At 46.7% G+C, this 27,600-nt stretch overlaps 1 protein-coding gene and 1 long non-coding RNA gene across 2 annotated transcripts in view; both read left to right on the top strand.

The window, feature by feature from the left end:
• The first annotated feature begins 12,140 nt into the window (after positions 1 to 12,140).
• On the top strand, positions 12,141 to 12,680 carry LOC309557346. Its single transcript, XR_014225386.1, has 3 exons — positions 12,141 to 12,276; positions 12,355 to 12,452; positions 12,581 to 12,680. It is a non-coding gene; the product is annotated as an uncharacterized lncRNA (long non-coding RNA).
• Positions 12,681 to 15,247: 2,567 nt separating this feature from the next.
• The window catches only part of LOC309550754 (uncharacterized protein), a gene marked incomplete at both ends in the record, with an annotated part of 221,992 nt that continues 209,639 nt past the window's right edge, over positions 15,248 to 27,600 (top strand). The window contains one exon of the mRNA XM_082251092.1: positions 15,248 to 16,399. Within this exon, the coding sequence (XP_082107218.1) occupies positions 15,248 to 16,399 (1,152 nt within the window). The remainder of the gene's footprint in view (positions 16,400 to 27,600) is intronic.

Here is a 27,600-nt window from a genome sequence, read left to right as displayed (position 1 = left end):
AGAAATTCTCCCCCCATCATTCATGTCAGTGGGAGAAATCGTGCCTCAAAGGCCAGATAAAAGCACGTGTAGCACCCTCCTAGGTAGGTGCTAGGTAAAACATATATGGCCCTGTCTGCTTATCAGGGGGGCCTGAATTCTCAGCTAGTCTGTCACATGTTTCCAGGTGTGTCTGTTGAGTCTGGGGAGTCTCCCCACTGTGTCCAATAAGGGATCTTGTTGGACGGTGGAGGAAACCTTGCTAATAGCACACCAGGGTTTATAACTGTCTCAGTGGGTGGAGTTTGCCGCAGTGCACCCTGGGATTGGAAATAAATCCTGAGGGAGCATGTGACAGAGCGTCTTTTGGCGGGAGCATCAGTCCCAGGAGGAGGTGACGGCTTTCTCTCCTCCTGTCAGAGAGTGAAGGTGGTCCAGGCAGTCAGCCTAGGCCCTAGGGGACCGGAAGTTGAGCTGCGCTGCAGAGAGGGATCCAGAGTGTTGCTGACTGAGTGGAGCTGCTGGGCAGAGGCCTTCAGGAAAAACAGTATTGTGAGTACTTAAGATCTGCCCAGGGGTCTGCCTAAGAGAGGGGACCACTCCAGAAGGTCAAGGGGATCCAGGAGCCAGCTCACCAATAGTTGTGGGAGTGAAAGGGGGGTGCCAAGTGTCCAAACCCTGAAGATAGGGAAGTAAAAGGGGTGCCAGTATGGGCCCTGAAGCGTTCAGCAGTAAAGCAAAGGTGTACAAATAGCTACCTCAGGCAAGAGTACCTCAGGGAGCTAGAAAGGACTTCCTTAGTCAAAGGCAAAGTCACAGAGTCAATCCAGCGTTAACCAGCGTCAAGTCAGCGTTTTTTCAGAGTCCCCGCCAGATTGTGCATAGTTCAGTTGCAGGAGTATCCCACTCATCCCTTCTCCCGTCCAAGTTCCTAAATAAATCTAAAAACCCAAAGATACTGGACTGGTTCTTGTCTCAGTGCTCACACTTGGAGAAACATGCTTAAATGTGCTGTTGTTGCTACCGGTGACCCAGGGGGACCCATATCCAGCACCGTGGCTGGGAATTGTGCTACACACGCAAAGGGAATCTGGCCCCTGGGCCACAGTTTGGAGATCACTGCTCTACATATCTCCATTTGCCCAGTTCCATCCCAGTCCCCAACAACACAACATCGTGTCATTGTGGGAAAATTCGGTCCGTTCTGTGGACAGTCCAGGTCACCTGGCACTAAAAACAAGGTTGTCCCTGACCTGTCCAGCTCCACCAATAAGAGAGAACATACCCAACCTTTATTATATGTTAGAGTTAGAATTAAAATTAAAATTTGGAATGTGATGCATCCTTCCATTATTTTCAACTCTTTTTCAAAATTCCGGGAGGCATTACGTTGAGCATGAGTATATTTCTCAAACATTCGTTTATCCATTTCCCAGATCCAGTCTCCGAGAGTAGCAGGACTGGGTGAAAGCCAACGTGAGGCTTACGGGCTACAGTGAGGGAAAAAAGTATTTGATCCCCTGCTGATTTTATAAGTTTGCACACTGACAAAGAAATGATCAGTCTATAATTTTAATGGTCTGTTTATTTTAACAGTGAGAGACAGCATAACAACAAAAATATCCAGAAAAAGCATTTTAAAAAAGTTATAAATTGATTTGAATTTTAATCAGTGAAATAAGTATTTGATCCCTTATCAATCAGAAAGATTTCTGGCTCCCAGGTGTTTTCTATACAGGTAATGAGCTGAGATTAGGAGCACTCTCTTAAAGGGAATGCTCCTAATCTCAGCTTGTTACCTGTATAAAAGACAGCTGTCCATAGAAGCAATCAGATTCCAATCTCTCCACCATGGCAAAAACCAAAGAAGTCCAAGGATGTCAGGGACAAGATTGTAGACCTACACAAGGCTGGGATGGACTACAAGATCATCGCCAAGCAGCTTGGTGAGAGGATGATAACAGTTGGTGCGATTATTCACAAATAGAAGACACACAAAATAACTGTCAATCTCCCTCAGTCTACGGCTCCATGCAAGATCTCACCTCGTGGAGTTTTAATGATCATGAGAACGTGAGCAATCAGCCCAGAACTACACAGGAGAAGCTTGCCAATGATCTCAAGGCAGCTGGGACCATAGTCACCAAGAAAACAATTGGTAACACACTACGACGTGAAGGGCTGAAATCCTGCAGCATCCGCAAGGCCCCCCTGCTCAAGAAAGCACATGTACAGGCCCCAGTCTCCAGATCCTAATCCCATAGAAAATATATGGAGGGAGCTGAAGGTTCAAGTTACCAAACGTCAGCCTCAAAACCTTAATGACTTGGATAGAATCTGCAAAGAGGAGTGGGACAAAATCCCTGCTGAGATGTGTGCAAACCTGGTGGCCAACTACAAGAAACGTCTGAACTCTGGGATTACCAACAAGGGTTTTGCCACCAAGTACCAAGTCATGTTTTCACTCGTTAAAATGCAAATCAATTGATAACTTTTTTGAAAGACAATATTTTTGTTGTTATTCTGTCTTTCACTGGTAAAATAAATCGACCATTAAAATTATAGTCTGATCTTTTTTTGTCAGTGGGCCAACGTACAAAGTCAGCAGGGGATCAAATACTTTTTTCCCTCACTGTAAAAAAAGTGATCTCGTAATAGCCACTACCTGGTCATGATCTGTTGTGGAAAATCTACATAACCCAGAAGAAATAGAACGTGATCCAGAGTCAGCACAATATCATATACAGAATTTCGCTTATCTAACACTTCCTGCAAATACTTATATAATCAATGAGACTTTCTAAACGCTGTGGACATCAAGGATGGATACTTGAATGTTGCTGTTTTTCTGGCGCACCAGCAATTCTTCCCCTTTGCTGTGGGTCTTCAGCTTCTCTGGTTCGTCTTCTCTTTTGCACTTTGAGTGTTCATCAATGGGAGGAATTGTGCCCCATTGTTGGTGTCAGTGGGAGAAATTGTGCCCCATTGTTGGTGTCAGTGGAAAGAATTCTGCCCCGTCGTTGGTGCCAATGCGAAAATTTTGCCCCATCGTTGGTGCCAGTGGGAGGAATTCTGCCCCATCTTGGTGACATTGGGAGGAATTCTGCCCCATCATTGGTGCCAAAGGGAGAAATTGTGCCCCATCGTTGGTCCAATGGGAGGAATTGTGCCCCATCATTGGTGTCAGTGGAAGTAATTGTGCCCCATCATTGATGTCAGTGAGAGGAATTGTTCCCCATTGTTGGTGTCAGTGGGAGGAAATGTGCACCCTTGGTTGGTGACATTAGGATGAATTCTGCCCATCATTGATGTCAGTGGGAGGAATTATGATACCCAGTGGTGGGAATCAGCCGGTTCGCACCAGTTCCACAGAACCGGTTACTAAACATTTGGAAGTTCGCCGAACCGCCTTACTGTGACCATCTGTATTATCCGCTCTGGCTCTCTCTGCCTCTGTCCCTGCCTGTGGCCGCGTCGGCGGTGCTCTCTCTCTGTGGGGAGGCGGCCAGAGCCCACACACTGCACTGGTTGCTAGGCTAGAGACGCTTAGCATCTAGCAACCAGTGACTTCACCCCCTTTCTCCTCCAGGCTGCTGCCTCCCAGTCCCCGCCTATTACAACTTGGCTCCAGCAAAGGGTGGACCCGGGGGGCAGAGCAGTGCGCCCTGTGCCCACCCATTGTGTGAAAATAGCGAATGAAAATTTGCTATTGTCACACGGATCCTCCTCCTAGCTTGAGACCCGCTTCCTGATTGGCCGAAAGGCTAACCCCATGTCATTGGCCGAGGAGGAGGCGGGAGGACTGAGGACTCGAGGAGACGCCGGGGGACTGAGGAGAAGCCGCCGCTACAGGTAAGTGCACTGGTATTGGGGGGGGGGGGGATGGTTGGCACGCTGTTCACTCTGCATTGAAAGGGGGCATGCTGTTTGCTCTGCATTAAAAGGGGGCACTCTGGTCTCTGCATTGAAAGGGGGCACAATGATCTCTGCATTGAAGGGGGAACGCTGGTCTCTGCATTGAAAGGGGGCATGCTGGTCTTTGCATTGAAAGGGGACATGCTGGTCTCTACATTGAAAGGGGGCACGCTGGTCTCTGCAATGAAGGGGGCACTCTGGTCTCTGCATTGAAGGGGGCACGCTGGTCTCTGCATTGAAGGGGGCACGCTGGTCTCTGCATTGAAGTGGGCACGCTGGTCTCTGCATTGAAAGGGGGCACGCTGGTCTCTGCATTGAAAGGGGGCACGCTGGTCTCTGCATTGAAAGGGGGCATGCTGGTCACTGCATTGAAGGGGGCACGCTGGTCACTGTTTTGAAGGGGGCAGGCTGGTCACTGCATTGAAAGGGGGCACGCTGGTCACTGCATTGAAAGGGGGCATGCTGGTCACTGTTTTGAAGGGGGCACGCTGGTCACTGTTTTGAAAGGGACATGCTGGTCACTGTGCATTGAAAGGGGGCACGCTGGTCACTGTGCATTGAAAGGGGGCACGCTGGTTACTGTGCATTGAAAGGGGGCACGCTGGTCACTGTGCATTGAAAGTCGGAACTGGTTACTAAAATTTTTGAATCCCACCACTGATTATGCCACATTGTCTGTCTCATTGGATGAAATAGTGCTCCAAGGGCCAGGTAAAATCAATTAAAGGGCCGCAGTTTGGAGACCACTGTTGTAGACAGCTCCATTTGCCCAATTTCACTACAGACCCAAAAGCACAACATTGTGACATGGTGGGATAATTTAGTCCCTTCTTTGGACAGTCCAGGTCACCTGGCACTGAAAATCAGGTTGGCACTGAACTGGAGGCTCAGGAATCCTACTCAGAAGTAGGGAGTAGTCACTTTGAGTGTTCACCCAGGTGCTGTCCCCAGGGCTAGCCTTTCTGTACTCTTAGGGCATTCCCATTGTGGGAAATCTGGAAGACCTCCAATCGCTCAGGTTCTGGCAGACAGCATAGCTAGAACTGTCCTGACATTGCCAAGGTGCAACTGGGTCCTGAACCTTCAGATCTCAGTACTGGAACCAACTCATGGCTAGGAATATCTGGGTCTCATCCGAAACACACCTCAGGCCAGAGTTTTTGTTCCCCAAGAGAAACTTCAAACTCTCTTTTACCAGGCTCGGACTCTTTAGTCCAAGGGTCACCCAATTTTTTTACTTCTGCATGAGAGTTCTGGAGCTCATAGTAGTGTTCTTCTAGACTAGGGGATTCTCCAAACTTTCTAAACAAAAGAGCCAGTTTACTTCATAATTCATGGGGGGCTGGACTGTGGCCATTGGGAGTAGATAGGGTCCCGTCAGTGGAAAAAAAAACAATGCCCCATCTTTGGTTTCATTGGGAGGAATAGTGCCCCATCATTGGTGTTAGTGGGATTAATTGGGCCCTATCATTTGTGTCAGTGGACCCCATTGTTGGTGTCCTCATTGTATATGTTGTGGTTTACCAGGGTTATGGCTGAAGCTATCATTGTATTGTTTTTTCCAGCTGGCGGCTGGCTTTCTCATGAAACCATTCCGAGCGGATCATGAGCTTTCCGAAGCAGTGGGAAGGGATGTTCCTCCCCCTCCTGCCGCTTGCCGATGTTTTTTGGGCTTCCCGGTTTTGCCTGGAAAACGATCGGATGGTGCGGCTGGCTGCTCTCATAGACGATCAAAGAGTGGATACTCTTTCATCGCCTCTATGGCCTTGGAGGACCGGAGCGACGTCATGACGTCACTTCTGGTCCAGGCTGGAAGTAAATCATTTTTTTTTATCTTTTGCTTTTAAAGTTAAAGAAGAGGTTTGGGGTCTTTTTGACCTCAGATGTCTCCATAAAGAGGACCTGTCGTCCTTATTTCTATTACAAGGTATGGTTACATTCTTTATAATAGGAAAAAAAGTGATTAAAAAAAAAAAAACAAATTAAAAGGGACAGAGCAAAAATAAAAAGTAAAAAATAGAAGAAAAAATTTGAAGAGACCCCATCCCTGCTCGGTGCTTGTGCGCAGAAGTGAACGCATACGTAAGTCACACATGCTTAAGTAAACGGTAATCGCACCACACATGTGTAATACTAGCGCTAGAACTCCTCTGTAACTCCAAAAAGGTAACCTGTGAAGGCTTTTTAAGCATCGCCTGTGGATATTTTTAAGTACCGTACTTTGTCGCAATTCCACGAGCGTGCGCAATTTTAACCACTTCCATACCTAGTCTATTCTGGCACTCCTCTCCTACATGTAAAAATCATAATTTATTGCTAGAAAATTACTTAGAACCTCCAAACATTATATATTTTTTTTGCAACAGAGACCCTAGGGAATAAAATAGTGGTCGTTGCAACTTATTATGTCACACGGTATTTGCGCAGCCATTTTCAAACGCTTTTTTTACCAAAAAAAAACAGTTTCACCAATTAAAAAAAAATGAATTAACGTTCGCGGTGATGTCTCACATGTGTGGTTTGAACGCCGTTTACATATGTGGGCGTGACGTACATATGCGTTCACTGCTGTGTGCAAGTACACAGGGACGGGGGCGCTTTATTTATTTATTTTTTAATTGTTTATTTTATTAAATTTTTTCTATTAATTTCCTTTTTTTACACTTTCCCTTTACATTTTTTTTTTTTTGATCACTTATATTCCTAATAAAAGGAATGTAAACATCCCTTGTAATAGGAATAGGGCATGACAGGTCCTCTTTATGGGGAGATCGGGGGTCTATTAGAGCTCCAAATCTCTCCTCTGGTCCCCCTGCAGCCGATCAGACTGAGATTGGTGGCCAGGTAAACAAAGGGGCAGAACCGGAAGTGGGGAATACTCGCCGCTCCTGGTCTCCAGGGTTACAGAGCGAGGGGAATGAAGTCAGGTCCTATCTCTGTGTACAGGGCAGCCATCACCGCTGGTCACATCGCTCCCGACCTCCGCGATGGGACCGGAGAGCCCGGGAGAGGCGTTGGGAAGGGGGTGGAACCTCCTTCCATCACCCGCAGAAGTGATTGAGTAGCTAATTATCCACTCAGATCACTTCTGCCTTGTTCAGAATCACCAACTGAACAAAATGATACCGGGATGATGCCTGTAGGTGCACCCACCACCCCGCTATTACCACTGAACCCCAAAGACGTATGGGTACGTCCATTTGGGGAATGATTAAAGTCTATTTTTCCCCTAAAAAATTGCGTTTGCAAAACCGCTGTGCAAATACCGTGTGACATAACAAATTGCAATGACCGCCATTTTTTTCTCTTTGGTCTCTGTTAAAATAAAAAAAAATTGTATAATGTTTGGGGGTTCTAAGTAGTTTTCTAGCAAGAAATACTGATACTGTTGGGAAGAAGATGAAGGGAGAACACCCTGAAGGCCAGTCCTGAAAAGTTACCTGTTAGAGCAAATAACCAAAACATCACCGAGAGAACTCAACTGTTTTGCTGCGAGGAACAAATACGCCTACAATCACCGCAAGTACGCTAAGTACAAAAATCCCAATATGGTAGGGTGACCAGACGTCCCCGGTTTTCGGGAACAGATCCCGGAATGAGGACACTGTGCCCGGACTACGTGTGTTCCCGATTCTGTCCCCGGATTCAGGGGCGGTGTACCTATTGCTGACAGCCTAGCAGTACATTCAGCAGTGTGACCATCCATCCAGCACAGTGTCAGTGAGAGTGAGTGGAGCAGAGCTGTCAAATCGAAGCTCTGATGTCGGGGATGGGCGGGCTGAAATGTGGAGCTCCTCCTCCCTTCCATCCACAGCCAGTCAGCAGGCAGTATAACACTCCTCCCCCCCCGCCCCTCTCCAGCCCGCCACATTTGGCTGGGAGCCGGGCTGAATGAGGGCACCAGAAGGGAGATGCAAGAAGGTATGACTACAATTAGAGCAAGCACTGTTACATGTAATGCTGGTCGGCTGCAGTGTCTTCCAGATATCTAGGTGTTCAGGCAGTGTGAGGTCACCAATCAGCCTCCTCTCCCCTCACTCCTTACCTTTTTTTTTATCTCCCTAACTTGAGCTGCACATTGCCTGATACACTGATAAGAAGACCCTGCAGCAGCATTCTCCAAAACCAGGGACACATGGCCGTTACCCATTTCAGCTTCTGTTCAGCTATTGGTCACTGCACTATGCACACCTTTTTCACACCTGCCTCTTGGGACAGGCCTTTTGGCTTGCACCAGAGGAATTTTTTATTCCGGCTGGAAGGCCTGCCTTGGTTCCTCACATGGCACCATTGCACTTTCCCCACTTCCCCTTCCCCACCTTTTTGTTTGTTTGTCCTTTTCTTTGGAGTTTGTCACCTGCACTTTCACCTTTTTTCTTTATTTGCACGGCTGGAGTGTGTGGGTCCTCGGGCCCAGCCTTGAGTCTTGGGAGGGGGTGAATATGGCCTTTTGGCTTAGTCCACTCTCTCTCATGGGGTCTCCCTTCGGGGGAGCTCCACTTAGTACTTGGGGTGGGCTGTTTCGGCAGTCCCCCTGAAGAACGGGGTCAGTTTGGTTTCGGCCAACTGACCACAAGTACCTTAAATCCCTGTCAGGAGTCTTGCGCCCCGGGGGATCGAGGTTTCGGGTCCTACCTCTTCGGAGGGAAGACCATACGTTTTCGCACACCCTGTGCTTTTTTGTGTTCTCACTTTGTGTGTGTGCACTTTTTTATGCACCGGGTGGAGTCTTTTGAGTGTGTTGCACACGCTACGGGCTTTAAAGAAAAGCTTCTGTTCAGCTATTTAGCCGGAGCTCTGTGTGTGCTGCATGGTTTTTTATGTTTTGTTGGAGGATTTACTGCTGGTTCAGGCTAGAAGCTTCAGAGACCCATTAACTGTTTACTGTCCTCCACTAATCTTCAGCAGTTAACTGTTTGTAAGACAATTTTTATTTTGGAAATTGGATGTTCTGCTGTCTTCTGTCACTTGGTTGTACTTTCAAAGGAGGATTACTGACTTGATCTTGCAGAGCTGGATTAAATAGAGTGGAGCAGCACTGCGATACTATACACTTTTACACCGGGTTCAGCTGTAATCTCAGTCTCTGACCATCTCTTGTATCATGTCTGCAATCTCTGACCATCTCCTGTACCATGTCTGGAGTCTCTGGCCATCTCCTGTACCATGTCTACAATCTCTGGCCATCTCCTGTACCATGTCTTCATTCTCTGACCATCTCCTGTACTATGTCTGCAGTCTCTGGCCATCTCCTGTACCATGTCTGTAGTCTCTGGCCATCTCCTGTACCATGTCTGCAATCTCTGGCCATCTCCTGTACCATGTGTTCATTCTATGACCATCTCCTGTATCATATCTGCAGGCTCTGACCATCTCCTGCATCATGTCTGTAATCTCTGACCATCTCCTGTACAATGTCTTCAGACTCCAACCATCTCCTGTATCATATCTGCAGTCCCGGACCATCTCCTGTACCATGTCTGCAGTCTATGACCATCTCCTGTACCATGTCTGCAGTTTCTGGCCCTCTCCTATATCATGTCTGCAGTCTCTGGCCATCTCCTGTACCATGTCTGCAGTCTCTGACCATCTCCTGTACCATGTCTGCAGTCTCTGGCCCTCTCCTATATCATATCTGCAGTCTCTGGCCATCTCCTGTACCATGTCTGCGGTCTCTGGCCATCTCCTATATCATATCTGCAGTCTCTCACCATCTCCTGTACCATGTCTTCAGTCTCTGACCATCTCCTGTATCATATATGCAATCTCTGACCATCTCCTGTACCATGTCTGCAGTCTCTGACCATCTCCTGTACCATGTTTGAAGACTCTGACCATCTCCTGTACCATATCTGCAGTCTCTGACCATCTTCTGTACCATGTCTGCAGTCTCCTGTAATAATGTATCTGCAGTCTCTCACCATCTCCTGTAGTGTATCTCTGGTGGTGAGGTGATGTGAGGTGTATATGTTTTATACAGGCTGGGTGTGAGTGACTTTACACAGACACACCCACACACAGAAAATAATATTCACACATATACTGACAAAACATACACACACAAAAATAATTATATGCATACCGTGATTACATACAGTAGAAAAAAGAATAGGTAATAGCCTTGCCCTCTGTACGTGGCATCCTCCTGAATCCTGCATGTGGCATCTTCCTGAACCCTGCATGTGGCATCTTCCTGAACCCTGCACGTGGCATCTTCCTGAACCCTGCATGTGGCATCCTCCTGAACCTTGCACCTGGCATCCTCCTGCACCCTGCACGTGGCATTCTCCTGCACATAGCATCCTCCTGCATGTAGAATCCTCCCACACCCTGCACGTAGCACCAGCATACAGGGGGCACACTGACCACCAGCATACAGGGAGCACACCGACCACCAGCATACAGGGAGCACACTGACCACCAGCATACAGGGGGCACACTGACCACCAGCATACAGGGGTACACTGACCACCAGCATACAGGGGGCACACTGACCACCAGCATACAGGGGGCACACTGACCACCAGCATACAGGGGGTACACTGACCACAAGCATACAGGGGGAACACTGACCACCAGCATACAGGGGTACATTGACCACCAGCATACAGGGGGCACACTGACCGCCAGCATACAGGGGGCACACTGACCGCCAGCATACAGGGGGCACACCGACCACCAGCATACAGGGGGCACACTGACCACCAGCATACAGGGGACATAACAAATCAAGTAAAACAACTACCATGCAAGTAAAAAAATCTGAAAAGCAATAAGAGAATCTTGTTATCGGTTCCCTCATCTAACGTGCAACAATAAACAACAAAAAATGCTGCACTGCCCTACACTTCATCTATAAAATTCTACAAATGGACTTATAATGGTAAAACCTATAAATGAATATCCTGTGCAAATCAACCAATTTATTACAATATAGTAGTGATGGTGTCACCCTCTCTGCAAAAGGTAAGAAATATCGCAGAGCTGCAATGTGCAAATAGTGGTGACCCCCCCTCCCCCATATATAATCACAATACATAGTAAAATTTATGTGCATATTTTACATTTTATTATTATATAGGGTGTTTCACCACTATTTGCACATTGCGACTCTGCCGTATTTCTTTTCTATCTCATGGACGAAATGTGAGAAATAACATAAATATCATACAATCATTCCATAAACACATCCCACATACACTGCATAGATCATTTCAAGGAAATATGCTTATAAAATAGTTTACCATTTGCCCAAAAAAAACAAATATGTCCCCGGATTTCATTTTAAAAATCTGGTCACCTTACAATATGGTCCACAAGGCGGTGACCTGACTTCTCCCAGATGGAACGCACAGACAGGAAGTGATGAGGTACAAACAGGAAGAGATGTAAAATACTGACAGGAAGTGATGTAGTTCCACAGAGGAAGTGATGTCAGATATAAATAGGAATTTCAGAAGCGAGGCGGGAGGAAGAAGAGAGGAGATGTAGCTTGAAGTGGCAGCAGAGGAGGTAATAAGATATTATTTTCTATATATAATCTTTAATTACATAAAGAAAATGTTCTCCTTCCATTTTTATGCCGGAGGAACAGAAACAGAGGAACAAAAACACTGAGAATCAGATTTCAGTCCCCGGTGAAATCACATAAGTAGGATGAGCAGCAAAACTTCCTCCAGCTCTCCTGTAGCGCCCTCACCAGGCAGAGCCGAGGTACTCATAATCTATCTGGGGAAGAGGCAGAGCTCGAGGTGACTCCGACACTCACCTCTGGAAATATTCAGCAGCTTTCCTCCCTCATCACTACTAACATTAATCCCGTCCTCTGCCCCAACACCAACTGGGCCCCCACTACTCACCCCCATCTAACACCACTGTCCCCCATTCCTCACCGACATCTAACACCGATGTCCCCCATTCCTCACCCCCCCATTTAACACCACTGTGCCCCGCTCCTCACCCCCATCTAATACCGCTGTCCCCCATCTAACACTGCTGTCCCCCATTACTCACCCCCATCTATCACCCCTGTTCCCTACTTATCATTCCTCATCCAACACTGTTGTTCCCTTCTCCTCACCCCCCTTCCCACACTGCTCACCTATATTCCACAACCCCCACTGACACTGTTGTCCCCCACTACCCAATGCTGCCACCTTTCTTTCTCTCGCGTCTCTCATGATATCGCTCTTATTTCTATTAAAAAAGCACAGACCTGATCGGAGAGGTGAGGAGAGATCACATGACATCACTCTTATCTCTATTAATAAAACACAGACCTGACCAGAGAGGTGCGGAGGATTCTCAGAAGATTCTTAGAAGGACACAAGGATCTCTACAAGGACTTCATGATGGAGAATCAGCCGCCCCTCACATCACCGGGTAAGAGGAGACTTTATTGTAAAAGAGAGAGCAGTACGGAGAAACAATGTATTCAGTCAGTGTGTGTGTTTCCTACAGATGGATCCAGTAATGGGAACCCACCAGAGAGATGTCCCCGTCCTCTGTATTCCCGGGATTCCACACAGGAAGATCACACCATCCCCCACCATCATCAGGTAGGTAAAGATGGAAGTAGAGATCGTAAAAGTGATCTGACTGTATGAAAATATATTCCACTTTTAGGTATAAGGTTATTTGTGCTCACATTTTAAAGAAACCATTCCCTGCTATTTTGTTTGTTTAGAATGAAAATCTGATAGATATAAAAGATGAGGTTAAAGAGGAAGAAGAGACGTATGTGAGGGGTGATCAGCAGTTCAGGGAAGAGGTTGGGATGATGGACAAAGTTAAAGAGGATTTGTGGTTCTATTGGATTCAGGTCAGGCAAGCGTGGGGGCCATTCAATGGTATCAATTCCTCCATCCTCCAGGAACTGGCTGCATACTCTCGCCACATAAGGCCGGGCATTGTTGTCCACCAGGAGGAACCCAGGACCCACTGCACCAGCATATAGTCTGACAATGGGTCCAAGGATTTCATCCCAATACCTAATGGCAGTCAGGGTGTCATTGTCTAGCTCAGGAATGGGCAAACTACGGCCCGGCGGACCTTTTTATTCCAGTCCGTGGAGCGCGCAGTGTTCCCCGACCCCTGGGCCGCGGACCGGTACAGTGGATCAAACGGTACCGGGCCGCCCTGGGAACTTGGGCAGTGGCGGCCGGGGCGCACTGCTCTGTGCCCGTCCTTTGTGTGACAATAGCGAATGAAAATCCGCTATTGTCACACGAATCCTCCTCCTGGCCAATCAGGAAGCGGGTCCTCCCGCTTCCTGATTGGCTGAAAGGCAAATCCCATGCCATTGGCCGAGGAGGAGGTGGGAGGACTGAGGACTCGAGAAGACATCGGGGGACTGAAGAGAAGCACTGCCTGAGGTAAGTGCACTGGTCTCGCGTGGGGGGGGGGGGGGGCCCTGGCATATCTGCATTGAAAGGGGGCCCTGGCATATCTGCATTGAAAGGGGGCACGCTGGCATATCTGCATTGAAAGGGGGCACGCTGGCATATCTGCATTGAAATGGGGCCAACTGGCGTATCTGCATTGAAAGGGGGCCAACTGGCGTATCTGCATTGAAAGGGGGCCAACTGGCGTATCTGCATTGAAAGGGGGCCAACTGGCATATCTGCATTGAAATGGGGCCAACTGGCATATCTGCATTGAAAGGGGGCCAACTGGCATATCTGCATTGAAATGGGGCCAACTGGCATATCTGCATTGAAATGGGGCCAACTGGCGTATCTGCATTGAAAGGGGGCCCTGGCATATCTGCATTGAAAGGGGGCAGGCTGGCATATCTGCATTGAAAGGGGGCACGCTGGCATATCTGCATTGAAAGGGGGCACACTGACATATCTGCATTGAAAGGGGGCACGCTGGCATATCTGCATTGACATGGGGCCAACTGGCATATCTGCATTGAAAGGGGGCCCTGGCATATCTGCATTGAAAGGGGGCCCCCTGGCATATCTGAATTGAAAGGGGGCACGCTGGCACATCTGCATTGTAAGGGGGCCCCCTGGCATATCTGCATTGAAAGGGGGCACGCTGGCATATCTGCATTGAAATTTAAATTGAGTTTATATTAATTCACACATACACACCGTCCATCTACTCTTGGTCCGTCCCCCGGGTCCAATATATGAACCCATTGCGGCCCTCGAGTCAAAAAGTTTGCCCACCCCTGGTCTAGCTTGTAGAGGTGTGTGCGTCCCTCCATGGATACGCCTCCCCAGACCATCACTGACCCACCACCCAACCGGTCATGCTGAACGATGTTACAGCCAGCTCAGCTTTCACCACGGCTTCTCCAGACCCTTTCACGTCTGTCACATGTGCTCAGGGTGAACCTGCTCTCATCTGTGAAAAGCACAGGGTGCCAGTGGTGGAGCTGCCAATTCTGGTGTTCAATGACAAATGCCAATCGAGCTCCACAGTGCCGGGCAGTGAGCACAGGGCCCACTAGGGGACGTCGGCCCTCAGGCCACCCTCATGAAGTCTGTTTCTGATTGTTTGGTCAGAGACATTCACACCAGTGTCCTGCTGGAGGTCATTTTGTAGGGCTCTGGCAGTCCTCATCCTGTTCCTGATTGCACAAAGGAGCAGATACCGGTCCTGCTGATGGGTTAAGGACCATCTACGGACCTGTCCAGCTCTCCTAGAGTAACTGCCTGTCTCCTGGAATCTCCTCCATGCTCCTGAGACTGTGCTGGGAGACACAGCAAACCTTCTGGCAATGGGAGGTATTGATGTGCCATCCTGGAGGAGTTGGACTGCCTGTGCAACCTCTATAGGGTCCAGGTATGGCCTCATGCTACCAGTAGTGACACTGACCCCAGCCAAATGCAAAACTAGTGACAAACACTCAGAAAAGATGAGTAGGGAAAATGTCAGTGGCCTCCACCTGTAAAACCATTCCTGTTTTGGAGGTCATCTCATTGTTGCCCATCTAGTGCACATGTTGGTAACAACCCCCTCTGCTACTTGACTGACCAGATGAATATCCCAGGAGTTTCCCTGACTTGATGCTATACTCTGATTATAAAGTGTTGAGCAGTGTATATGAGTGTGGAAAACTCTTGGTAATTTTTCTTGTCTTCTGACAGACGGACTCTGTGGTGGGAATAGAAGGACATCGGAGGAAGATGTGACTACAGAAGATAATGACATGGCATCTTCTCCAGAAGTAAATCCCGTTCCTCATAATATACATGACAGACCTCACCATTGGAGGAGATCATTGGAATCTCCTGATACTTCACATAGTCCTCTAATATCTGACAGTGCCGACGGGTGCGGGAAACCATCTCATCTCAGGGAATCTTCTTTATACCATACAGGAGACAATTCATTGTCATGTTCAGAGTGCGGGAAATGTTTTAGTAAAAAAGGAAACCTTCTAAAGCACCAGAGAATACACACAAATGAGCTTCCCTATTCATGTTCAGAGTGCGGGAAATGTTTTAATGAAAAAGGACACTTTCTTCAGCACCAGAGAATTCACACAGGGGAGCGTCCCTATTCATGTTCAGAGTGCGGGAAATGTTTTAATCGTAAAGGAAGCCTTCTTAGACATAAGAGAATACACACAGGTGAGCTTCCCTATTCATGTTCTGAGTGCGGGAAATGTTTTAATGAAAAAGGACACCTTCTTCAGCACCAAAGAAATCACACAGGTGAGCGTCCCTATTCATGTTTAGAGTGCGGGAAATGTTTTATTTGTAAAAGAAACCTTCTTATGCATCAGAGAATACACATCAGTGAGCATCCCTATTCATGTTCTGAGTGCGGGAAATGTTTTAATGAAAAAGGACACTTTCTTCAGCACCAGAGAATTCACACAGGGGAGCGTCCCTATTCATGTTCTGAGTGCGGGAAATGTTTCACTCAGAAAGGAAATCTTCTTAACCATCAGAGAATGCACACAGGTGAGCGTCCCTATTCATGTTCAAAGTGTGGGAAATGTTTTAATCATAAAGGAAACCTTCTCAACCATCAGAGAATACACACAAGTGAGCGTCCCTATTCATGTTCAAAGTGCGGGAAATGTTTTAATCGTAAAGGAAGCCTTCTTAGATATGAGAAAATACACACAAATGAGCTTCCCTATTCATGCTCTGAGTGTGGGAAATGTTTTAATGAAAAAGGACACTTTCTTCAGCACAAGAGAATTCATACAGGGGAGTGTCCCTATTCATGTTCAGAGTGTGGGAAATGTTTTAATGAAAAAGGACACTTTCTTCAGCACCAGAGAATTCACACAGGTGAGCGTCCCTATTCATGTTCAGAGTGCGGGAAATGTTTTAATCGTAAAGGAAGCCTTCTTAGACATAAGAGAATACACACAGGTGAGCTTCCCTATTCATGTACAGAGTGCAGGAAATGTTTTACTGAGAAAGGAAACCTTCTTAGGCATCAGAGAATACACACAGGTGAGCGTCCCTATTCATGTTCAGAGTGCGGGAAATGTTTTACTGAGAAAGGAAACCTTCTTAACCATCAGAGAATACACACAGTTGAGCATCTCTAATCTTGTGCAGAGTGCGGGAAATGTTTAACTAAGAAAGAACACCTACTTACACACAGGTGAGGGCCTTTTTTATTGTTACGAGTGCGGGAAATGTTTTCCAAACAAAGGTTTATTTCTTAGAAACCACAAAGTTCATACGGGCGAGCGTCCTATTTCATGTTCAGAGTACGGGAAAGTTACCAAATACAGGAAATATAATGAAACATCAGAGTGCACCCGCTGCTGGTACTACGGGAAATGGACGCTGGATTGTAACGGGTGGAACTGTTTAGTCCATAAACAAATGTGAAACCACCACAGTCCACTCGGGGTGGGTTTACACCCGCATCGCCCTCTGACCCGCTGTGGGGTTGGCAGGCAGCTGGGATCCCTTATGTTAACCCTGTAAAGCCCACGCCAGTACGCCCCAACTGTATGCATCGGGGCTGTTGCGGCACAACCTCATTCAGTTGAATAGCATTGCCCAATGTGACCGGGGGGGGGGGGGGTGAGGTTGGCAGCAGCCGCAAATTGCAGTGCCATGTGTACCGCCCCATTTAAGGTTAAGGGGGTGGTAAAATCATGACTCAACTGTCTTCCTTTACCGATCCCTCCCCACATGAGGCAACAGGCAGGATATCATGACAATACATGGGGCAACAAGTGAGCAATAAAGACAAAACATGGGGCAACAGGTGGGCAATCCGCACAATACATGGGATAATAAGTGGGCAATCCTGACAATATATGGGGCATAAAACCAATGAAAATGGTCGCACTCCAACAGGTTATAGCGATGATATTTATTGCAGACAGTCAATACGGGATGCAGAAAGGTGGACGCGTTTCACACGTAATATTGTGCTTGTTCACCACAGTGTGCGCACCTGTTGGTAATACATGGGGGCAACAAGTGGGCATTCATGACAATACATGGGGCAGCAGACAAACAATTCTGACAATACATTCTTTTTGTGTTCTACTTATAAATATGTATACAGATCTAACCTACTGGATGGAAAAAGATCACTGTAACATGCATTAACCCACAGCAGCCAATCAGGATTCATCTTTCACTGGTGAACCTTCTTAGAAGGGGGGTGAGTTGAGATCTTGCATTGATTATAGGGTCCTCAATCGCATCACGGTCAAGAATGCATACCTGATGATTGGTTGCTTAATTTTTTTTTTTGCTCCTTTAGATTTATTAAAGTAGCCGGCTTTTTATTGGTCCAACCAATGTATGATTATTAATACATTTGACACATTTGTTAATTCTAAAAGATTTAAGCTTCATTTTATTCATATCATTTAATCGCTTATTCTCATCTTGTCCAATAAAAACTCTTCGTACAATATTCTGTGCCGAGTCTTCTTTTTTACCAATGATTAGATGATCGGTGATTGGAATGTGATCAGTTCATAGAGAGTCATCCATTGGGGTTTTATTAGTGAGATGGAGAGTGGAGAAGGCACCACATTGACAGCCATTGGAGGCCCTTTCTAAAGCCCTAACCTGTCTATGACATTCGTCTTCCAAACTCTATCTCACTGAGCTAAGGCCAGAAGAGTTCCAGGAGTTCTTCTCTGTCCACAGTTCCCAAACCAAAAGGAGACATCCACCACATCTTCAATCTTAAGGCCCGAAATGTCCTCAGCTGGGCCCAGGAGTTCTGCATGCAATCCACCAGGTCATAGCCTCTCTCTTTATCAGAGAAACTTTTTTTTGGTCCACCCACATACATGTACTGCAGCAGGGTGGCCATTCGGCGCAGAATCACGTACCTCTACATCATCTGCATTTCTGGGTCTTGGGTGAGAGTGGACACAGCGAGAGCCAATCAGCGGGTCCAGTGAACATGATGTCCACCTGCACCCGGCAATCGTTCCCAAGAGAGGCAGAACAGTAGTCTGCCGATGTAAACAAGGCAGATCCCCGTTCTGTTAGTAGGGAAGATGGAGATCCTGTGTAATGGAGGAAGGAGATACTGGCACATAGAGTTTATATATAGTCCAGCCAGCAATAAATATATAGAGGGTAATTCATAAAATGTCACTGTTCTTTGGTTATGGGGGTACAATAAAGGAATGCACAGGACCAACTATGGCTGCTGTCCTTGTGACTGGCTCTGTATAGATCAAAAGGAAAGCCTTGCTTCTCTTCTCGTCTGGTACCTCCTATCCTTCCGGTGATGGCACATTCCCTGTGCCTTCCACACTGGTAAGCATGGCTTCTTGGGGCTCCTCCAGGCTCCTGAGCCAGCCATCTCTGTGCCCAGCAGCCGGAACAGAGGACAGCGGTCCTGCAGGATGGTTCTAGGAGGATCCACAGACTCTGAGACCAGATAAGCACTTGTATATTTTACCTCTTGTGAGTGTTTTTAATCCATCGCTATTAAAACCCTTTAAATAGGATACTACGCTTTGCTGGCGCTTCCTGTAGGGTTGCCACCTATCTAGGATTCACCTGGACACTTCGGGGTTTGAGTCATGTGTTTGGGTTTCAGGCCACCTGAAATCCAGACACAATATTCAGAATGGACTGTGGCTCCCGGAATAACCTAGTACCACAACCACAGAGTGCATAGATGTACACACCGGCCCCACCCCCATACACAGACAGGAGAGAAGAAAGGGCTTGATCTACTCCTCTTCCTCCCACCCCTACCCCTCTGTCTGCCCACCCACACTCCAATCCCTGGTGTTCCGTGCTTCAGGAAAGGGATGTGTGGGCTGGAAGTTTGAAGCTCAGCAACTGGCAGATACACAGTGGATGAAAGGCTTTGATGCCTGAGCCTCCATCCTCGGGTGAGTGAGCTCACCATCCAATGTCTATGATTGAAGTCTCTGTCCTCTCTCCCTTCTCTCTCGTGCCTCCAAGTGAGTAAGTTCACGAAGGTAAGATTTAAGGGGTGCTCTGTGGACTCTGATGTAAGGGGGGCTTTGGGAACCCAAATTAAAGGGGAAATGCTGGAGACTCTGATGTAAGTGGGAGGTTTGGTGAGCAGAAACCCCTTATGTTAGAGTTCCCCTTTACATCAGAGTGCACAGGGTTCCTCCTTAAAAATAAAATGTTGCCATGTGCGGCTAAAGTGTTCAGGTTTGGCTTAAAGAAAAGGTGGCAACCCGAGCTTCCTGTGTGTTTCTGCTAAGTGTCTCTGCCTTCCCACAGTTAAAGCACCTCCCCCACAATGAGTGAGTAAGCACTCCCTAGGAACACATTTAACCCTTTGATCCCCCCCCCCCCCCCGACAGTACATATTTTTTTTTTTTAACACTGATCACTGTATTGGTGTGACTGGTCCCATAAAAAGCAACAGTTAGCTGTGCAATTTGTCCACCGCAATGTCCCAGTCCCGCTATAAGTCGCTGATCGCCACCATTACTAGAAAATATTAAAAAAATAAAATTCTATAAAAATATCCCATCGTTTGTAGAGGATATAACTTTTGCGCAAACAAATGAACAAACACTTTTTGTTACATAGTAGGTGAGGTTGAATAAAGACAATAGTCCATCCAGTTCAACCTGTGTAGGTGTGTGTGGCTGTAATCATCTCACATACCCCTGAATGTTCTGATCCTTGAGATGCACGTCCAATAGTCTTTTGAAAGCCACCATATTACCCGCAGAAACCACCTCTTGTGGTAGAGAATTCCACAATCTTGTAGCCCTAACAGTAAACAAACCCCCCACGTTGCCTGAGGTTAAAACGCTTCTCCTCTAATCGCATTGTATGCCCCTGAGTCCTCATGCAATCCCTTCGACTGAACAGCTTTTTTTCTAAGCTGAGATCCCCATTGAGATATTTAAAAATTGCTATCATGTCCCCCCTCAGGCGTCTCTTCTCCAGGGAGAATAAATCGAGCGATTGCAGACGCTCTTCATAATCAAGGTCCTCCAATCCCCTAATTAGTTTAGTTGCCCTTCTCTGGACTTTCTCCAGCTCCAACACATCCCTTCTGAGGACTGGCGACCAGAACTGGACAGAATACTCCAGATGCGGTCGGACCAGAGTTTTATAAATTGGAAGGATTATAGTCTTATCTCTGGAATACATCCCTTTCTTTATGCATGCTAATATTCTGCTAGCTTTGGCAGCTGCCGCTTGACATTGCATGCTGTTGCCTAGTCTATCATCAACCAAGACTCCCAGATCTTTCTCCATTTTTGATTCCCCCAAGGGTTCCCCTCCTAACGTATATTGTGCTTTTATGGTTCTAGTCCCCAAGTGCAAAACCTTACATTTCTCCATGTAAACCTCATTTGTCAAGTCGTTGCCCACTCCGTTATTTTGTCCAGGTCATCCTGTAGGATATCTGCTTCATGCTGTGCAGTTATTGCCCTGCCCAATTTTGTGTCATCTGCAAAAACTGCTATTGAACTACTGACCCCGACCTCAATGCTGTTTATGAATAAATTGAACAAGGTTGGTCCCAGGACTGAGCCTTGGGGGACCCCGCTTACTACCTCAGACCAGTCTGAGTATGCGCTGTTTATTACCACCCTTTGGACACGCCCTTTTAGCCAGTTCCGTATCCAAAAGTAAACCCTGCTGTCGATACCTGCAGACCTTATTTTATAAATTAAGCGCTTATGGGGAACTGTATCAAACGCCTTAGCGAAATCTAGGTACACCACATCCACTGGTCTGCCCCTATCTAGCTCACAGCTCACCTCCTCTTAGAATGCTAATAGATTGGTTTGACAAGAACGCCCATTTGTAAACCCGTGCTGGTTATTACTGATGATGCTGTTGTCTTTAGCAAACTCTACGATATAGTCCCTTATCATCCCCTCCAGAAGTTTACATACTATCGATGTCAAACTGACAGGCCTATAATTTCCCGGGACATGCCTCTGACCCTTTTTGAATATCAGAATCACGTTAGCTTTCCTCCAATCTCCTGGTACATCTCCTGTCCTAATACTGTCCGCAAAGATCAGGAACAGTGGTCTGGATATAACCTTACTGAGTTCCTTGAGTACTCTCGGATGTACGCCATCCGGGCCTGGTGATTTGTTTGTGTTCATTTTATTCAGCGTTTCCCTGATTACACCCTCTGTTAGCCATAGTGGCAAGTCCTGTGTATTACTACTAACCAAACAGTCATGGTCAGGGTACCCCTCCGTTTCCTGTGTAAATACTGACGAGAAAAAAGCATTCAGCACGGTTGCTTTTTCAGTGTCCTCTGTAACCATCCCCCCATCATCGCTAATTATGTGTGCAATATGCTCTGCCCTAGTTTTTTTGCTGTTGATATACTTAAAGAATTTCTTTGGGTTTTTTTTTACTATCCTCCGCTATTTGTCTCTCAAAGTCTACTTTAGCCATCTTGATTTCGTGTTTACAAGGTTTTTAACGCTACGGTTTAGCCAGCCAGGTTTGGCCTTTTCTCTTCTAAATTTATTTCCCATAGGAATGCACTGCAAGATGCCTTTGCTTAATATGTTCCTAAAAGCATTCCCATTTTTCCTCTGTGGTCAGGGATCCTAGGGTTCGGTCCCAGTTTACCCTTTCCATCAATGAGTACAATTTTGGAAAGTCTGCCCTTCTGAAGTTAAGGGTTCTTATGTTCCCCACTTGCCTTGTTCTATTGTTATTTACACTAAATGTGATCATCCTGTGATCGCTAGAGCCCAGGTTGTCCTGGACTCCTACCTCCGAGACTATGTCTGGGTCATTAGTGATCAATAGATCCAGGATTGCGTTTTCTCTAGTAGGAGAATCCACCAGCTGTGACATGTAATTATCCTGTAAGGTTTCCGTGAATAGACGGGCCTTATGTGAGTGTGTAATCCCCTCTCCCCAGTCAATGTCGGGATAATTGAAGTCCCCCAATATGATGACTGATCCTAGCTTTGCCACTTTACCCAAAAGTGCTAAAAATTCCAGCTCTACCTCCTCCCCTTGTTTAGGTGGCCTATAGCAAACCCCCACAATTACTTTTCCCTTTACTCCTTCCCTAAGGAGTTCTACCCACACGGATTCTAACTCCATACTCATCCCTTCCTTAATGTCACTCCTCTCTATCACACTTACATTGTTCTTGACGTAGAGACATACCCCTCCCCCTCTTTTTCCTACCCTGTCCTTCCGGTACACCGAATACCCTTGGATATTTGCCAGCCAGTCATGTGAGGGGTCGAACCAAGTCTCCGCTATTCCCACAAGGTCTATGTCCTCCTCATGAACTAACATTTCCAACTCATCCATTTTATTAGCTAGGCTCCTGGCATTAGCATATACCCCTCTTAGTTTTACGTAAGTTAAACGTGATTGGTTATGTTTTGGGATTTTCTTTTTACCAAAAATATGTAGCAGAATACATATTGGCCTAAATTGGTGAAGAAATTTGATTTTTTAAATTTTTTTTATTGAATGTTTTATGGCAGAAATGAAAAAATTACTGAATTTTTGTAAAATCTTACCTGTAAAATTCCTTTCTCTGTGTCCTCCGACAGTCGCCGCCACCTCTTAAGTCATCACTATTGGGTATTGACTTCTGCTCCACAGGAGCAGCTAGGCATAAGACTTAGTCAAAAGAACAAAAGCATTTAGCATATACACACCCATGGGGGCTGTCCCACTGGTCAATACCCCCCTGCAGTGATCCCTCCCAACTCAGTTTGGTAGAATAGCAGTAGGTGTACCAGAAAAAACCCCAAAAGAGGGGCGGGGGCGGCGACTGTCGGAGGACCCAGAGAAAGGAATTTTTTACAGGTAAGATTTTACAAAAATTCTGTTTTCTCTTAAGTCCTATGACAGTCGCCGCCACCTCTAAGTCATCACTATTGGGATGTCCCAAAGCAGTGTAGACATGAGGGGTAGGAGACGCAACCGTAGAAAAGGCAACGCAGTACCCACATCAGAGAAAGGAACCTTACACGCACAGTAAGAGAACCTTCTGGGCAATAGAAAAGGCTCAACAGGAGCAACAACCCAGGAAAACAAATATCCAGGGGATAAACACCCCAACAGCCTGGGACCCACAAAAAAACAAGGGTCCCCTATGGCACTGCCGCACTGAGAACTTTACGGCCAAAGGAGGCATCAGCTGATACCAGAACATCCACCTTATAGAATTTGGAAAAGGTGTGCACCGACGACCAAGTCGCAGCCTTGCACACCTGGGCCACCGAGGCTCGGTGCCAGTAAGCCCAGGACGTACTCCAAGATCTGGTATAGTGCGCCCTAACAGGATAGGCCTAGGACATGACAGCATAGGCCTGTTCAATGGTCTGTCTGATCCATTTGGCAATGGTCGCTGCCGACGCAGCCATACCCTTCCGAGGTCCTTCAGGAAGGACAAAGAGGGAATCCGATTTCCTAAAAGGATTCAGTGGACGACAGGTAAACCCTGATTGCCCGGACAACATCCAAGGAATGCAATGCAACCTCCTTAGGATGCTTCGGTTTCGCACAGAGCGAAGGCAAAACAATGTCCTCATTAAGGTGGAACTCAGAGACCACCTTAGGGAGAAAAGAGAAATGAGGTCACAAGACCAACTTATCCTTGTGAATCACCAAGTAAGGAGAGCGGCAAGACAATGCTGCCAGCTCCGAACACCCTGCGAGCCGAAGTGATCGCCACCAAAAAGCCAACTTTCTTAGACAGCAGAGGTAACGATATCCCCCCTTTTTTTTTATATCTCCTGGATGTTTTCAAAGGGAGAACGCTGTAACGTGGACAGAACTAAGTTCAAGTCCCATGGAGGTAAAGGCTCCCTCTGGGGAGGGGCCAAATGTCGCACACTGTCAGGATTCGAACCCGTGACCAGCCCCATCCCAGGCGGTAGCCCTGCTTACTAGGCTACCGTCCTCTCTGGACTTTCCTCCCTGTACATTCCTCCCTGAAGCCTATTATTCAACCTTAGTCTTGCCAAGCCTTGCTCATCACCCTTGATTCCTGACACCTGGTACTTCCCTATATAAGTCCAGCCCTGTGCACTCAAGCTTGCTGATTATTGAGCTCCTGAGTAGGGATGATCGAACTTTTGAAAAGTTCGGTTCGACCAGAACACCCGAACTTCACGAAAGTTCGGTTCGGATTTCAGAACCCCATTGAAATCAATGGGACCCGAACTTCTGTAATCAAAAAACACCATTTTTAAGCCCTAAAACCCAATAAATGCCCCTAAAAAGTGCCTAGGGTTCTGGGTCATGCCCCAGGGACTATTAATCACACAAAAAAAAGTTCTTAAAAATTGTCGTTTTTGATAGATAGCCAATTATTGAAAAAAAAAAAAAAAAAAAAAAAAAAAAGAGATTTCTTTGGATTTAGTGTCTGGGGGGTCTAAAAGTTGTACCTGTGAAGTTTCAGCTCTGTAGCATGTCCAGAACCAGAATTACAGCATACCAAACCTTTAAAAATGACTTTTTTGCTTAACCGCACCTTTCTTTTGCTCCTAATCAACGGCTCAGCCAATGTGTATGATGGGGACATAATGCAGTGCACTGGGAACAAGATTAGAGGTTTTTTTGGAAAAAGGTGCTGTCTCTTTAAATGTGCATATAATTAACGGGTGTATTTCCACAATGGGGCTTTTATTACCAAATGTTTCAAGAAGTCCAAAGATGTATGTAATTGCACTTTATTTCATGTAAAATGGTGTTTGGTGCACTTTAACTTGAAATCTCACAAGAAACAGACATATATGCACGGATACATTGAGGGTTAGGGGTAGGGGCCACAATGTAGTGCAGAGTGAACAAGATTAGAGATGTTTTGGATGAATACTGTTGTCTCTTGACTTTGAATAGAAGTAAAGGATGCTTAAAAATTGGGCATTTGGTGGTGCGGACGATGCCTTGACACCATATCCCTATGAAAGTGCTGGTAATGAAAGCAATAATTGCCTTTGTAAGGAAAAAAATTACAATGATATGCATCTGTGTGACAGGTGCGCAAAAATTGTTGTTTGGGTGTTGGCGGAGCCATACCACTGTAAGCCCAAAGAGCTGGTGTTGAAGAAGGCGTAAAAATTATGAAGGTGTGCACCTGTGGAACAGGTGCGCAAACATGGTAGTTTTGGTGTTGGCGGAGCCTCCCCACCATAACCCCAAAGAGCTGGCTTTGAAGGAGGCCCAAAAATTGTAAAGGTGTGCACCTGTGGAACAGGTTCGCAAACATGGTAGTTTTTGTTTAGCATAGCCTCCCCACCTTAACCCCAAAGAGCTGGTGTTGAAGGAGGCCCAAAAATTGTAAAGGTGTGCACCTGTGGAACAGGTTCGCAAACATGGTAGTTTTTGTTTAGCATAGCCTCCCCACCTTAACCCCAAAGAGCTGGTGTTGAAGGAGGCCCAAAAATTGTAAAGGTGTGCACCTGTGGAACAGGTTCGCAAACATGGTAGTTTTTGTTTAGCATAGCCTCCCCACCTTAACCCCAAAGAGCTGGTGTTGAAGGAGGCCCAAAAATTGTAAAGGTGTGCACCTGTGGAACAGGTTCGCAAACATGGTAGTTTTTGTTTAGCATAGCCTCCCCACCTTAACCCCAAAGAGCTAGTGTTGAAGGAGGCCCAAAAATTGTAAAGGTGTGCACCTGTGGAACAGGTTCGCAAACATGGTAGTTTTTGTTTAGCATAGCCTCCCCACCTTAACCCCAAAGAGCTGGTGTTGAAGGAGGCCCAAAAATTGTAAAGGTGTGCACCTGTGGAACAGGTTCGCAAACATGGTAGTTTTTGTTTAGCATAGCCTCCCCACCTTAACCCCAAAGAGCTGGTGTTGAAGGAGGCCCAAAAATTGTAAAGGTGTGCACCTGTGGAACAGGTTCGCAAACATGGTAGTTTTTGTTTAGCATAGCCTCCCCACCTTAACCCCAAAGAGCTGGTGTTGAAGGAGGCCCAAAAATTGTAAAGGTGTGCACCTGTGGAACAGGTTCGCAAACATGGTAGTTTTTGTTTAGCATAGCCTCCCCACCTTAACCCCAAAGAGCTGGTGTTGAAGGAGGCCCAAAAATTGTAAAGGTGTGCACCTGTGGAACAGGTGCGCAAACATTGTCGTTTTTGTTTTAGCATAGCCTCCCCACCTTAACCCCAAAGAGCTGGTGTTGAAGGAGGCCCAAAAATTGTAAAGGTGTGCACCTGTGGAACAGGTTCGCAAACATGGTAGTTTTTGTTTTAGCATAGCCTCCCCACCTTAACCCCAAAGAGCTGGTGTTGAAGGAGGCCCAAAAATTGTAAAGGTGTGCACCTGTGGAACAGGTTCGCAAACATGGTAGTTTTTGTTTAGCATAGCCTCCCCACCTTAACCCCAAAGAGCTGGTGTTGAAGGAGGCCCAAAAATTGTAAAGGTGTGCACCTGTGGAACAGGTGCGCAAACATTGTCGTTTTTGTTTAGCATAGCCTCCCCACCTTAACCCCAAAGAGCTGGTGTTGAAGGAGGCCCAAAAATTGTAAAGGTGTGCACCTGTGGAACAGGTGCGCAAACATTGTCGTTTTTGTTTTAGCATAGCCTCCCCACCTTAACCCCAAAGAGCTGGCGTTGAAGGAGGCCCAAAAATTGTAAAGGTGTGCACCTGTGGAACAGGTGCGCAAACATTGTCGTTTTTGTTTTAGCATAGCCTCCCCACCTTAACCCCAAAGAGCTGGTGTTGAAGGAGGCCCAAAAATTGTAAAGGTGTGCACCTGTGGAACAGGTGCGCAAACATTGTCGTTTTTGTTTTAGCATAGCCTCCCCACCTTAACCCCAAAGAGCTGGTGTTGAAGGAGGCCCAAAAATTGTAAAGGTGTGCACCTGTGGAACAGGTGCGCAAACATTGTCGTTTTTGTTTTAGCATAGCCTCCCCACCTTAACCCCAAAGAGCTGGTGTTGAAGGAGGCCCAAAAATTGTAAAGGTGTGCACCTGTGGAACAGGTGCGCAAACATTGTCGTTTTTGTCATAACCAAAATGAGGTTCTGTGAACGTAAAGAGAATGAGAGGAGGGTTTGAGGGTGGCACCATGGTCCAGGCTTAAACTGAGGCTCAACTGCCACATCACAACGATAGCCTAGTCTACAAGGTCTGCATCAGGTGCATCAAAGCTTGATATCCACGACTGATTCATCTTAATGAATGTCAAACGGTCGACTGAGTCGGTGGAGAGTCTAGTTCGATGGTCTGTGACGAATCCTCCTGCTGCGCTGAATGCCCGTTCCGATAGGACACTGGAAGCAGGGCAGGCCAACAACTCCATGGCATACTGGGCCAGTTCTGGCCAG

The sequence above is a fragment of the Pelophylax lessonae genome, assembly GCF_965119305.1.
Source record: "Pelophylax lessonae genome assembly, chromosome: 1".
NCBI classification, from domain to species: domain Eukaryota; kingdom Metazoa; phylum Chordata; class Amphibia; order Anura; family Ranidae; genus Pelophylax; species Pelophylax lessonae.
This window is presented reverse-complemented; position numbering and strand designations above follow the sequence as displayed.